This window comes from Lutjanus erythropterus, chromosome 5, assembly GCF_056507025.1.
Source record: "Lutjanus erythropterus isolate fLutEry1 chromosome 5, fLutEry1.hap2, whole genome shotgun sequence".
Lineage (NCBI taxonomy): Eukaryota > Metazoa > Chordata > Actinopteri > Lutjaniformes > Lutjanidae > Lutjanus > Lutjanus erythropterus.
In genome coordinates this window covers 7,001,343-7,015,632 of record NC_139321.1, presented here as the reverse complement: position 1 = coordinate 7,015,632, position 14,290 = coordinate 7,001,343, and the positions used below count along the sequence as shown (strand labels likewise).

The 14,290-nt window shown below is 41.9% G+C and overlaps 1 protein-coding gene across 2 annotated transcripts in view; it reads right to left on the bottom strand.

Moving 5' to 3' along the window:
• The window catches only part of ppp2r2ba (protein phosphatase 2, regulatory subunit B, beta a), a 68,731-nt gene that overhangs the window by 20,568 nt on the left and 33,873 nt on the right, over positions 1 to 14,290 (bottom strand). The window contains exon 1 of one of the 2 annotated variants that reach the window (XM_084718638.1): positions 11,083 to 12,085. The exons of the other annotated variant lie outside the window; for it this stretch is intronic. Coding sequence (XP_084574764.1) covers positions 11,083 to 11,152 — 70 coding nt within the window. The 5' untranslated portion in view covers positions 11,153 to 12,085. Of the gene's footprint in view, positions 1 to 11,082; positions 12,086 to 14,290 lie in introns of those variants that run through there. 2 annotated transcript variants of the gene reach the window in all.

Below are 14,290 nucleotides of genomic sequence, written 5' to 3'. Positions count from 1 at the left end.
CACTCACACACACACACACACACACACACACACACACACACACACACACACACACACACACACACACACACACACAATTGTTTCTTCCCCAAAACCATCAGGCCAAAGCCGCTGGTGTGAAGCGAATGGAATCGGCTTAGCGGTCAGCTTTCTTGAATCAAAGCTTTTCTCTCTCTGTTTTTGTCCTTCATACTCATCTTTTTCTCTCTGTCTCCCCCGCTGCCTCTCTCTCCTCTCTCCTTCCCTCATCATCAACACATTAAGTCAGTGAGGAGAAACAGTAATTGATGGATGCCATTTAACGAGTTTACACACGGATACGTCCTTCAATCATCTCTGTGAATGAAGAATCGGGGAGAGCCAGTGAAGCTGAAACTCGGTGTTAACATGATGGAATGCTTCCCTAAATGAGTTTTTCCTCATGTAAATGTATTCAAACCAGGCAAGGCAATCTATGTGACCTCAGCCACTGATGGAACTGTGCTGGAATACAGTGTTTTCTGATTTTACAAAAAAGTCATTAAATCGGGAACAAGTTGATTAGGAGTGAGTCGCAGGTGGGTGGCGTCTCTACAATGCAGGTTAATCTGAATTTTAGGTAACAGTTACAAAGCAAAACCAACAGTAACTGCAAATGCAAACTATGCAGCTCGGTCAGAATTTATTAGAGCCCACCCAGCAAACTTCATACTCCATCTCCAAGTGTGGAAAAATGATCATGTTATGCCATCAGAAGTTGTGCTCGTCTTGTGCTCCTGCAGTGTCCCTGCAGCCTGCCTGAGCTTCCTTGAGTCTGAGGAGGAGGGGTCGGGGGAAACAACTTGCTTCTGTATATTAAATAGGATTTAAACCTATTTAATATACAGTCTATGGCTCCAAATCACTATTTGGTCTGCAGTACTCATTTTTGGACTTGATAGTAATATATTGCACCTTTAAGAGGTTAATATTAATTTATTAATAAGAGATTAATTGACATACATTTGCCAATATGGATGTGAAATAGCTCTTAAATTACCCCCATAATGGTCTTAAAAGTCTTTAATTTAACCAGCAGAAACACAGACACTTTCCGCTCTCATCAGGTCAGATTTTTATTACGTGAGCATCAGCCGGTTCAAGGTGAACTGGAATTAGCAGCGGCCTAGTGATTCGGCTGATCAATGTGTACTTACAAACACACACTCTTACTCTCTCTCTCTCTCACACACACACACAGCTTCATCAGCAGACCATAACCAGATGAAGCCCATAAATCCTGTGGCCAGCCAGGTCTGACACAGACAGGTCAGTGCTTCTTGATGCATCAGAGGGACGCTCCAGATAACACACATCCATCACCAGTAATAACACACACAAGCCTGTTGGCCTGCTGCTGCAATGTGATGTGATGTGTGCATGTATAACTGTACGTATGACTGAAATAAAACTGGCATGGCACGGCTGTTATCTGCTTCTATCCACCAATCTGAACCTCAATATCCGCCCTACAGCATGAGATATAGAATCGGGAGTCCGAGCAGCTGGATGGAAACATAGATATGCATTGATTCTGGAATGAAAACCGGGCACGAGGAGGAGTCAGATACACAGGGAGGGGAGCGAGGATATTGAATGTATTTATAGACGCCTGAGCGTGCAACATCTATCACGCGTAACAGAGAGGGGCCACTAAAAGAAATGAGGAGGGGAAAGTCCAGGGAGGGAGGTTTGTTGCTCTAAGTAGGTCAATATAAGATTGTACAGCGAGTCTCGTCAGCACAGACACAAGCAAATACCAAAATAGGAGCACACTGGCTAACCTCTAGACAACACATAATCCTGTCAGGGGTGAAAAAGACAAACAAAAACACACTGAGGCTTGATCCTGTGGCGATGGGAGGGTTGTGTAAGGCAGACAAGGCCCAAAATGGTGTGGCTGCACGGAAAAGCTAGTTGCATAAGGGGTGTGCAGTAATTCCAGGTAGAGGGAGGGACGTGAGCAACATGGTGTCGTGTAAATGCTTTGTTAGCGTCAGACGTGGAGAGGAGAGGATTACAGCACTTGTGCTGAGCTGCCTGCGTCAAAGGATCAGGCTGGGGGATAATTCAGGTCCATTCTCTCTCTCTTTCGCTCGCCGCTCTTGTTCCTTCTATGATCATCAATCTGCCCTTCTTTTTTCTAGGAACATAAGGACACTAAGGCCCAACTGATACTGGATTTTTCCGGCTGATAGCGATGTTGGAGAATAGAAAAATTCTGGTATCGATGGATGGGTAGATATTGCAATGAACCGTCAAACACCTGTGTCAAAGATATGTAATAGAGGCAGGATATTTTACAGTTAAAAATCCCAATATCAGGGAGTAGAGCCCTCAGTTGGTAGAGCTTCCATGGAGACTGTCAGTCTTCTGCAGCCGCTGGTTCGACTCCCACCTGCAGCCCTTTGCTGTGGCTAACTGTCCACCCCCTTTCCTGTCTGCTTCATATTCACATATACTGGACAGTATATATGCAGATTCTGCTAAAGCTCAATATAGCTGTGATAGGCTGATATCAGGCTAAAATGTCTGACTCTAGAAGACACACGTGCTTGTATCACAAATTGGAGTGCCTTTCGGTTCACCGTTTCAGTGCTGAATGAGCAGCTGATAACGTCTTCATTTCACACCAGCAACAACGGAGATCAATCAAATTTTTGAATAAACGCTACTACCTACTGGTCTGGTTCCCTGCCATATGATTAAGGGTTTATTAGGCTTTATTAGCTGCACACAAAGCACACGGAGCACAATGCAGCTCTCTTCATCTGAAGAGCATGACTCTTTGTAAGATCTGGAGTGAACAAGCTAATTAACCTGGTTTCTCCAGGATCAGCCCCTTGAGAGTGAGACAAAATGTGTGTACGTGTGTTTCGTCCAAGTGTGTACGTGTGAGGGCGTGTGTACTCTTTCTCTTTTAGCGCGTGTACGTATGCTTGCTTTTGCTGTATCCCCGCACTCCAGGGAGTTGAGGGTGAAATGGGCGAGACGTGTTACTGCTTCTCTTCTCACACTTCATTAACACATCGCCGTGGCACACATCTGACTACAGACACAACACAGGACAGGACGAAACCAGAAGAAGTGCAAAAGCAGTGAGATGAGCGATCGATTTCTGCATGCACCAAGATGAATACCAAGAGGGATCATTTCAGATGCTTGTTATTTGGTATTCTCTTAGAAATTGAAGATGTAGGAGGGGGATGGTGGGGAAGCAGGGGGTGCATAGAATTATAATCCACCACCAAAACAAAAGCTTCTCTCTCTGTCTCTCTATCTGTCTGTCTGTGCTGCTTTGGTGCAAAACCCTTTCATCTTCCTGTTTTCAAGGCTGCAGAGAATCAAAGACTGGGTGGCTGCTGTACAGACTGAAAATATGTATCTACAGTGACCTTATCACCAAAACATGAAAGATTCAGAGTGACGCTGCTTCCTCGACAGGACACAGGAATTAGCTATCAAAACTTACAAATGTATCCCATTATAAAGTCCCGAAAGGTCAAACACTGCTCAGCCTGCAGGCTGGCAGTGCACCGAGTGACTCACATAGAGTACATCTATCACAGCAGCACCTTAAAGGGAGAGTTTGGATCATTTGAAGGCGGGGGGGTTGTATGAGGTAATTATAGACTGTCAGTGTATTACCAACAGTAGATGGAGGTCGGCATGACCCCAGTTTGGAGAAGCAGTGAGGGGCACTAGCATGGAAGCTAAGCCGCAACAAAAGGTGTTTTACCCACTTTAAAAAAAAGTCCACCTGCACTATGTTTGAAATAATTTTGCTTGTTTACTTTGCCATCAGACAGCCTTTTTCTATGGTAAAAGCCAAATATGGCTCTCTTCAAACCAACCAAACTCCATAGGCAAAATCAGCAATTTTACCTTCTTGAACACAAGAGTTGTTGGTCTCGATGGGTTGGTTTTTCGTGTTATTGTGTGACTTTGTGTTTTAAATGGATGGTTCACCTTCACAAAAGTCACACAATAACACAAACAAACTAACCGATCAAGCCAGAGGTAGACCATCAACTCCCTTGTTATATAAGGTAAAATTACTGATTTTTCTTATGAAGTTTGGTTAGCTTAGAGAGAGTGATATTTGGCTAATATAATGGCAGTTTACCATCAGAAAAGGCTGCCTGATGGCAAAGTAAAGGGGTGAAAATATTCTAAATATTGTGTACATTTGAACTGATTTTTTTGAGCCTGTCCACCGCAGGTCATTGCTTAGTTTCCATGCTAGTGCTCCTCTCTGTTTCTCCAAACTGGGGGCATGCCGACCCCCATCTACAGTGGTTAATACACTGACTATCACGAAGTACCTCATACCACCCCACTTCAAATAATTTGAACTATCCCTTTAAATCTACTGACCAGGAAACCAGTAGAGAAATAGGATATTTTTATAATCTTGCTACAGTAGCAACACCGCGGGTATTCTTTAATAAATTCTCATTAAATTTTCATGGAGCTACAGACTTAATAAGAAGCTAATCAGGGGATGAAAGCAGCTGCTGAATAAGGAGTGTGACTCGCCCCAACTTCACAGCTTGCCATTAAGCACCCGCCACCCCCACACCACCCCATACACACACATACACACATACACAGACATTATCTTTCTTGCGCTATGTGCCGAGGCGGGGTTCACCATTTTTGAGTGTTTCGTAGTGAATAATGGATGGGACCTGGGGGTATGGTGGGCTAAGTCTTTTTATGCTGGGGTCCTAAAGTGTGGCCCCAGGCCGTTTGCCTTGGCACAGGCAACCAGCAGCAGCAATAAAGGCTGTGAGCTCTCTGTTACATGACTGCATCAGTATTCAGCGGGGCTAGAGGGGTCACATCACACACAAGCTTGTACCCGCATCAGACAGACATATAAGCAGCAAAGCAGAGAGAGAGAGAACGAGAGAATGAGGGGGCAGGGGAGAGAAGGAGGAAGGGGATTACATGTCCTACCAATAGATCTTTAGGTCATTGTTCCGGTGGCTAAATTGTAAAGGACCAGAAATCAATACCAAAGCAGACATTAGGTTAGGTCCTGCCTCACAGCGAGGAAGCTATTTACATCTCAGCACCCGGAGTGGTGTTCAGCTATTTGGCAATTTCATCCATTATAGAAACATCCAAGGTGCAGATTATGAAAATTAACTGAGAGCCATGTTGTAACAGCCCATTGACTCAACACACACAGATACACACAGCAGCAGTGAGACACAAACCATCCATCCAGTCACCATTAGCAATGTGTCATCTCATCTGCAGGCAGCTGCTGAATGCAAATCAGACTGTAATGCCATTTTCTTTCATCTAAAAAATAATGATGTTACTGCGAAGGTGTGTATTGCCGTGAATCTGAAGATACGATAAGTATCACGATACAGGGGTTACGATTCAATATGTTGCAATACAGTATGCAAGGTGATATACTGCTTTTAAGGAAAACTGTCATAATGTACAACAAATTAAAGGGAAATCGGTGATATATTTACTATAATTAACCATAAAAATACCATGATATGATTAAGGAAACATGCTAAGTTGAAGTACTCACTTTTCTGACACCAACACTACGGGCGTGGTGCGCTTTGACATTTCTATCCTGCATGTAATTTGTGTTATTGTTTGCCTGTTTCATGTTTATTGGAGTTAAAATTAATGCTGAAAGAGTCTACACACTCTAGAGTTTGTGCTTTCAGAGCAGTGGGCTTTTGTTTCCAGAATAATAGGCTTAGCTTTACATTGACAGACAACTAGCAGTTATAAACAGCTGATTAACTTACAGTTTATGACTCATTGTTGCTTGTTATTGTCAAGTTACAATATTGCGTTTGTCTTGTGCTCCTGCAGCCTGCCTGAGTCTGGGGAGGAAGGCACGGGGGGAAACTCGCTTCATACACAGTCTAGGACTCCATCTCACTTTTTTGCACGTGCAACTGCACATTGAAAGTAGGCAACAACGTTGCTATCTAATGGGCAGGGGGTTAAAGACAAAACAAAAAGAAATGAACTGTTGCCACAGAACTTTGCATGCACAATACCACGATACAGTATTAAAACATACAATATCATGATACTCATGTGTATTAATATTTTCTTACACCCATAGGTAGGGATGGGCAATATGGATTATGAATAATACCTCAATATTTTGAGGATATACACATTTTCTCTACAATAACACTGCATAAATTTTCTAATAGTGCTAACATACTATGATCTTATAGCATATGATGCATTGAGAATAAACTATCAAATACTTTACATATTTAACAGTATGTAAAGTATTTAAAATTAACTCAACCTTAAACATCTACACCAGTAAAATTCAACATTCACATTAATGCAGTAATAATACTAATCCAAAATAGGGCTGGGTGATAAGGTCAAAATATTACCATATGTTTTACCTCAATAATATATTCTGCTTTCACAAAATATTAATGAGGTTTTTTTAAAAAAAATAATTACCAGTAATATGGATGTAATGATTAAATGGGTGAAGGCAAATAATCTAGAACAGTCTGGTAAGTTCAGAAAGTCGCATCACATAACTGTAATGCAGACTTTAAAACCAGGAAAAGATAACACTTATGTGATATCACAACATAACAATATCTAAAATTGAAGACGATATCGAATCTTCTCTCATGATATTGATATAAATCAGCATATTCCTAAATCTCTGGAAACTTTGCTTTCAGGTTGAGAAGACTTTGGAATTTCATCCCTGACTACAGATGACCAGCACAGCTTTACTCACTGTTTGCACACACACACGCACGCGCACACACACACACACACACACACACACCTATAGTCAATGTAACCACCCACAGACCCACTGATGCGTGGGATTGGTACGAGCCAAAGGTCAGCACCGGTGACATCATTAAAATGTGACATCATTAAAGTGTCCTGCTGCTGTGGGCAAGCACGGCCTGAGGGAAATCCCTACCAGGGACCTCTGTGTGTGTGAATGTGTGTGTGTGGTCTGATCGGACCGGGCCTGGTGGAACATGTGCACTTTAGTGAATTTATGAGGACGGGGCGAAGGACCCAGACACCAACCCGTATGATCTTTGGCTGCACACTACCACTTAGGAGACAGAGACACAAACACACTCATTCATGATATATGAGGTGTGACGATCAGCCATAAATTACAGCAATAAAGAATAACAAAAGTGGACGCTTCTTGTTTTGAAAAGCACAGATGGGCAGCAGACCAGACAGTCCTTTTGCTTTCAGGAGGCACATTTTACTACTCCGATGCACTTTCTCCTGATCAAATCGAGTAGACAGAGTGAGACAGAGAGAAGCTGCAAGAAGGAGCTCCCCTACTGGTTTTCATCTCAGCGCACACATCAAACAAAGATATCCATCACACACCCACTCCCACCCCCACTACACTTCCTCCTGCTCTGAACCAGTGACTGTGTGTTTAGTAGTGACAGGGAATCATCTGTAAGCGCAGGAGCGGAGCGAATGATGATGCTTGCCCGTATTTATATATAAAAAAAAAAAACATTGAAGAAAGCAGCAGAAGACACAGTGAGAATGAGCCTTGACTTTGTCTCTCCTTCAACCTGCAGTGGCATCAGTAACCTGAGCTGAAGCTGGTGGAGGCTCTGACCCACCCTGCAGCCACATATACCCTCCAACAACCTCTATGTACCCTTCATATCCCTCCAGTCTATTATATTCTGCAGATGAGTGGTGGATATGTGCTATTTGATTGTTCAGTTATGGGATACTCCATCATATTTCACATCCAAAGGAGCAATATGTAGCAATTGCACATGCAAATATGAGTACAGCAGTACAAATAGCAAGTTGGAGCCAGGGACGATATATTAAATATGTAGAAATGCCGTTTAATATATGATCTATGGTTGAAGGGAGTTGTTTCCCCCCTCAGGCTCCTCCCAAGACTCTTAGGCAGGCTGCAGGAACACTGCAGGAGTGCAAGACGAGCGTGACATTGTAATTTGACGATAACAAGCGACGATGAGTCCTCCACTGTAAGTTGATCAGCTGTTTGTAACGTTCGGCTGTCTGTCTGTGTAAAGCTGGCTCTTACTAAAAGATAACTCATTCAGCGTATCTGTAAATAACAGGCAAACAACTACGCAAATTACAGGCTAGAATAGACATTTCAGACGAGAACATGATGCCTGTAATGTTGTCAGACAAGCGAGTGTTTAAATGTTCCTTTTATTAAATATCAAGGCCATTACAGTAAATATATGACAGACTTCTCCTTTAAATATATTTCTTTTTTGTTGGATTTTTCTATTTTCAAACCTCATGGTAAGTGGGTGGTGAAATGTGTCTGGTGTGAAAGAATTACAGGCTGCCCCAGTGCTGCAGAGACTATTATTAAAACTGACTAGACTACAAATAAAACACTGCTTCAAACTGAACAATTAAAGACACTGACTGTACTTATTCCAATCTGTCTGTACAATAAATAATAATCAAGTATTCGTTGAAAAAGAGAGGAAAATAAACACCCACTTACGCACACAGAAGTTAATTGAAATCTTGTATTATTATCTGTCTGTAAAATAAATATTGATGTGTAATTTGATATATTTAGAGACAGTCCATAAATAATCATCAGTGATGTGGGTATTAGACTCCAACAGTCATTATCAATTAATGTCTTGATCATTTTCTCAATTAATCGATTCCTTATTTGGTTCATAAAATGTCAGAAAACATTGATGAGTGTCTCTCAAAGCTCAAGGTGACGTCCTCAAATGTGTTTTTTTTTTTTTTTGTCTATGACCCAAAGATATTCAGTTTCTCCAAAAGACAGTCACATTTGAGAAGCTAAAATCACAGGATTTGGATGTTTTTTCATAAAATGACTCAAAATAGACAACTAATCAATCAATCGACTTGCAGCTCTAATGGATATAATGATTAAGTGGATAAAAGCAAATAATAAAACCGCTAGAACCGTCTGATAAGTTCAGAAAATCAGAAAAAGACAACACTTATGTAATATCACAACATAACTATATCCAAAACCTAGTCTCATATCACAGTATTGATATAATATTTATATATTTCCCTGCCCTTTACTTAGTTCAAACTGCTGCAATGAAAAGCCCTCAGTTGGTTTTATCATCTAACTGATATTATTGCAGCAGTTAATGTCCATAAACCCAATCTGCATGATCAGTAAATGGAGACCGCGCTGGAAATGAGATTGATGATAGCGTTTCACCTTTAAATCAATGTTTTATGTTGATCAATGATCTAAGCAGCTTGCAGAGGACAGGTGCAGCTGATTGGTGGAACATGAGGGAACTATTAAGCATCAAACAGTTAACAGGCTGATGATCAGGAGGCTGTTGTGTGGTCAATGAGGAGGAAACGCACATGTGCAGGAGGAGCAGCAGAAAACAGCTATTGTTCACTTATGAGCGTGTACAGTGGAGCTGCAACGATTAGGTTAGTAGGGCTGCACAATTTGGTAAAAAAAAAAAAATCATTTCACGATCATTTTGACAGATATTGAGACTATAATGTGATTCATGATTAGTGAGAATGCTCATCTTTGCATCACAATTTTCATTTTTACTGAAAAAACTATTAAAATCGTGATGATGTGACATTTGTTGGGGTCTGTGCCAAACAAACATGTTTTCTTACATCTTTAGAACAAGATTTGTAGGTCAGGACATCTCTGCAGCGTTACACCACTTCATTATAAGGCTGTTTTGCCACACATCTGAAGCTTCTGCAATTAGATTTATTGCACTTAAGGCAATTATGTTGATGTTTTGATTAATCAGGCAGTCAATCAATCGATTAGTTGTCCACTATTAAATTAATCGCCAAATATTTTGAGAATCAATTCATTAACGAAAAAATGTGCAAATTCTCTCATTTCAGCTTTTCAAATGTGAATATTTTCTGGTTTCTTTCCTCCTCTATGACAATAAACTGAGATATGTTTGGGTTGTGGACAAAGGGCAGCATTTGATGTTGTCATCTTGGGCTTTGGGAAACACTGATCAGCATTTTTAGTCATTTTATTACATTTTGCAGACAAACTAGTAAATTAATATCCAGTGATTTTTATAATGGATTGACTGGTTTAAGGCATTTTTAAGGAAAAATTCCCAAATTCTCAGATTTCAGCCTCTCAAATGTGAATATTTTCTTGGTTTCTTTAGTCCTCTTTCACATGAAAATGAAATATCTTTGGGCTGTAGACAAAACAAGACAAGAAACAAGAAAACTTGGGCTTTGTAAAAACTGATCACATTTTTCACCATTTTATGTCACTTTATGGACCAAAGAACTCATCAATTAATTGAATCAATGATCAACAGATTAACAGATAATTGAAATTGTTAGTTGCAGCCCTAACATACAGTAAAAATGTCCCCCCACCCCCCACCTCTCTCTCTCTCTCTCTCTCTCTGTGTGTGTGTGTGTGTGTGTATGTGTGTGTGTGTGTGTGTGTGTGCAGGAGAAAGAGATCTATCTCTTAAAATGAGGGCACCTCCTCTGTCTCTGTGTAATTATCTCAACAAGTCAAACACAGAATGAGTGAAATATCCTGTTTTCCATCATCATTAATGTTAACCACAGACCTCAGACTGAAGCAGCTGTCCAGGAGGTTTTATTCCTCTGGCTGCCTGTTTCAGTCCGAACAGATTAAAGCCCTGATTCCTCTCTGCCAGGATCCTAAAATAGCAGGTATGATGGGAAGCCACCTCATCATCTCCACCAGGCTAACGAAGCTCCATGTTTATGATAAATGATATTCCTCTAATGCCCCTATAGCAGCTTATAAAGCATCTGAGGTGATTAGACGTGATTTAAATGACCTTTACGCACTTTGTGGTGCCCAAATAGCATCACTATGAAGCCATTAAGTCAAATACAGGAATATTTATTTCTATTTCTCAGGGCATTTGATGTGAACTACATTCCTTTAATATTCCTATGAATTGACTTATTTTTGCTCTAATAATACCATCCCTCTTATTTTACAGTAAAAGTAATCATTTTTTCCGTCATCATGGGTTTAAATACCTTCGGTTGCATAGTTGTGGTCGCGAAGGAAGCTGTTGTTGATTTTCCGGGTGTCACTCTCTTCCTCCATTGATAAATCGGCTGGTTCGGGATCCTGAACGCGGCAGACCTGCTCCCATCATGCCCGGTACCGTCAGCAGGCGGGCTGTGGTGGGACCAGCGGGGGGCCTGTCATGGCTCCAGATCTCCGGTGTAATTAAACACAATCACGATCAAATACCTGTGACGACGATGAGGACGAGGAGGAGGGTGATGATGATGATGATGATGATGATGAGGATGATGATGAGGATGTACGGGCAGGTCCTCCTGTCCACACCTCAGGACGCATCCAACCAACGCGACGCAGTGACGGTGCCGACTCCAACAGGGGATTTAATAGCCTGATTATAAGCGCATTAGGTCCTCTGATTTTCAGACGTGTATCTCCTCCCAAAAAATGTTAAATTACGCTCATGATCGACTGTGGAAGTGGTCAAAAATTAGAAAAGCGTCTTCTTGAAGGTTCGTGAACCCGCAGCAGCAGCAGCTCCGTAAATCTCTTCTGGAGGATTGGAGTTTAGGCAGGCGAGATTTGCCCCCTCCTAGTGCCAGCGGGGCGGGTGGGATTATGCGTCAACAAGCTTCAAGCTCCGATCACTTCTGTTATTTCCATCTTCACTGTCGCACCTTTCTGTCTTCAGATCCCGCAGCCTCCTCTCCTCTCCTCTCATTCATTCATCCACCGGCTGCTCAGCTGACTCACTGTGCCGGATAGCGCAGAGCTGGACTCTAGTTACCCACCGCGCTGCTGCTGCTGCTGCTGCTGCTGCCACTGCCGCTGCGCTTCAGCAGAGGAGGGCCCCTCCCATGCTGCCTGGCGCGGCTGCCTCTTTAAAAAGCTGCAAATGTGACGCTCAGTCGAACCACCGGCAGCAGCGACACAGAGAGGAGAAGGAGTTCAGATCGTGTTGCTCACAGCGGGATGACCACCAGAGAGGTCCTGTGCGTGTAAAGACGACAGCTGTCTGATGGTCTGGTAGCAGGTTGCCTGTTAAGCTCCTGCATCACCATCCCTCCATCCTGCTGCTGCTGCTGCAGAGGCATCTATACGTTATTACCACCGCAGACTGAGCACAGAGCTGCTTTCTGTGCTTTCCCAGTGGTGGAAATATTACTCAGCTACAAGTTAAACCACTGGTGTTACAAGAATACTTCAGACAAAGTAAAAAAGTATTCTTCTCAAAAACTACTCAGAGTTTTAGTTACTTTTTAACAGTTGATGTTTAATGCATCATTAGTCATTCTTTAGAAAGGGGTTCCTGTCAGAGCTGCAACATTTACTCTATTACCTGTCGATTGCTAAATTAATGACCCCTTATTTTGATAATCGATTACTTGTTTGTCTTTTTTTTTAAAGAAAAATTTTCAGATTACCCCAGTGGTCACCGGCAAAAGGACATTTAGAATCGGTGTAAAAGTGAAAGTTTTTTCACTGACTTGACTTTGATCGAACGCTCAGTTAGACCATATTTCACCGGGATCTGCAACAGTGACATTTTTCATCCTCTACAATGCGCAAATAATAACCTACAGTCCCTTCAGACTCTCATTAAGAAACTACATCCAAATTTCTCAGTTGAAAACCAAAAACAAGATGCCACACAGGACTTGAACCCCAGAAATCATTCTGTTGCTCGTTATACTATGTCCAAGTGCATATATGCTGGAGTAGGTGAACCTAAATACTTGCATTAGGTTCCATAATTTCTTTATTTTACATTATGAACTTCTCCCGTTGTGATGTCCTGAAAGCTTCTGGTTGGCACCGCACAACATATATAGTTCAAAGCTGAAATTGCATCTTCATATAGACCAGATTTCACCAACCAGTGAAATATGATTTTGGAGAAATGCCTTCACACTACTCAATACCGTCTCTCTTTCAACCTACAACTCAACAAATCATCAAAATGATTAAATAAATTTGTGTTCTGTGACACATTGTCGTAACCACATTTCTTTCTTGACATTTATGGAACACACAACTAATCAAGAAAACGAGTAACAGATTAATTGATGATGAAAACCGGCTTATGTTGGTTGCAGCCTTAGTTTCTTTCTCCTAATCTTTAGTCTAAATTAATCCCAGCTCCTGCTCAGTGGTCACGGTCACCTCTCCAAACCAAGACTTTCTGTCTGTACGCTCTGGTTTTCACTGGCTCGTTTATAACTGGATATCTTTATTGAGTACAAAAATACAGATAGAAAATTTGGAAATTACTTCAAGTAGATTACATGGTGTAATGCATATTTAGTAAAATCACAAACTTGAAAAGATACACATAAAAGTACCCTAAAAAGTACTTGATTACAGTAATTTGAGTAATTGTTATTGGTTACTTCAACCCCTGTGCTTTCTTCTTTGCATCTTGATCACAGTTCATCAAACTGCAGCTATTCATGCCAGAAGACAAGAGCAGGCTTTATAAGACATGCTGAGCTATAAGAAGCGCATGACATGGCACATTTCTGTCCCGACACTCAAGAGAGGGCGTGAAGTTCAGATTCAGAGAAATCAGAGCGGAGAGGGACAACAAAGGAGGGAGACGGAGGGAAGACGAGATCGAGAGGGAAGGATGAGTTGAAGAGCATCAGAGAGGGGCAGAAAAGAGGGCAGAAGAAAATGAAAAAAAAGCCAGACGCTGATTAATTAGATTAGTAGGGCCGCCGTCTGCGTCTCTTTCTGGAAAGATCTCATTTCCATGCTGAGTTTAATAACACCACACACAACGAGCCTTCTTCTGGTCCAAACGTAAGCTTTGATGAGTGTGTGTGTGTGTGTGTGTGTGTGTGTGTGTGTGTGTGTGTGTGTGTGTGTGTGTGTGTGTGTGTGTGTGTGTGCGCGTGTGTGTGTGAAGCATCAGTGTGGCTGAGCTCACCACAGTGCATCCCTGCCCTTATCTACTCACTTTACCCTAAATCTCTCAGACTCCACAAAGGGACCGGGTATCTCCCCTGCACGAGCCTCAACATACACACACACACACCGAGCAGCAGCAGCAATAAAGAGATTGTGGAGCCCCCTCTCCTAAATGCATTAGCTCTCTAATCCACAGGACCATTTGCACATCCAATCCTCTGCTCCTCTACTAATGGGGATCTGGCTGTGAGAGTGGCATGCTGCTCATAGCAAGAGGAAAAAAAAAAAAACAACAGGGCCTTCCTA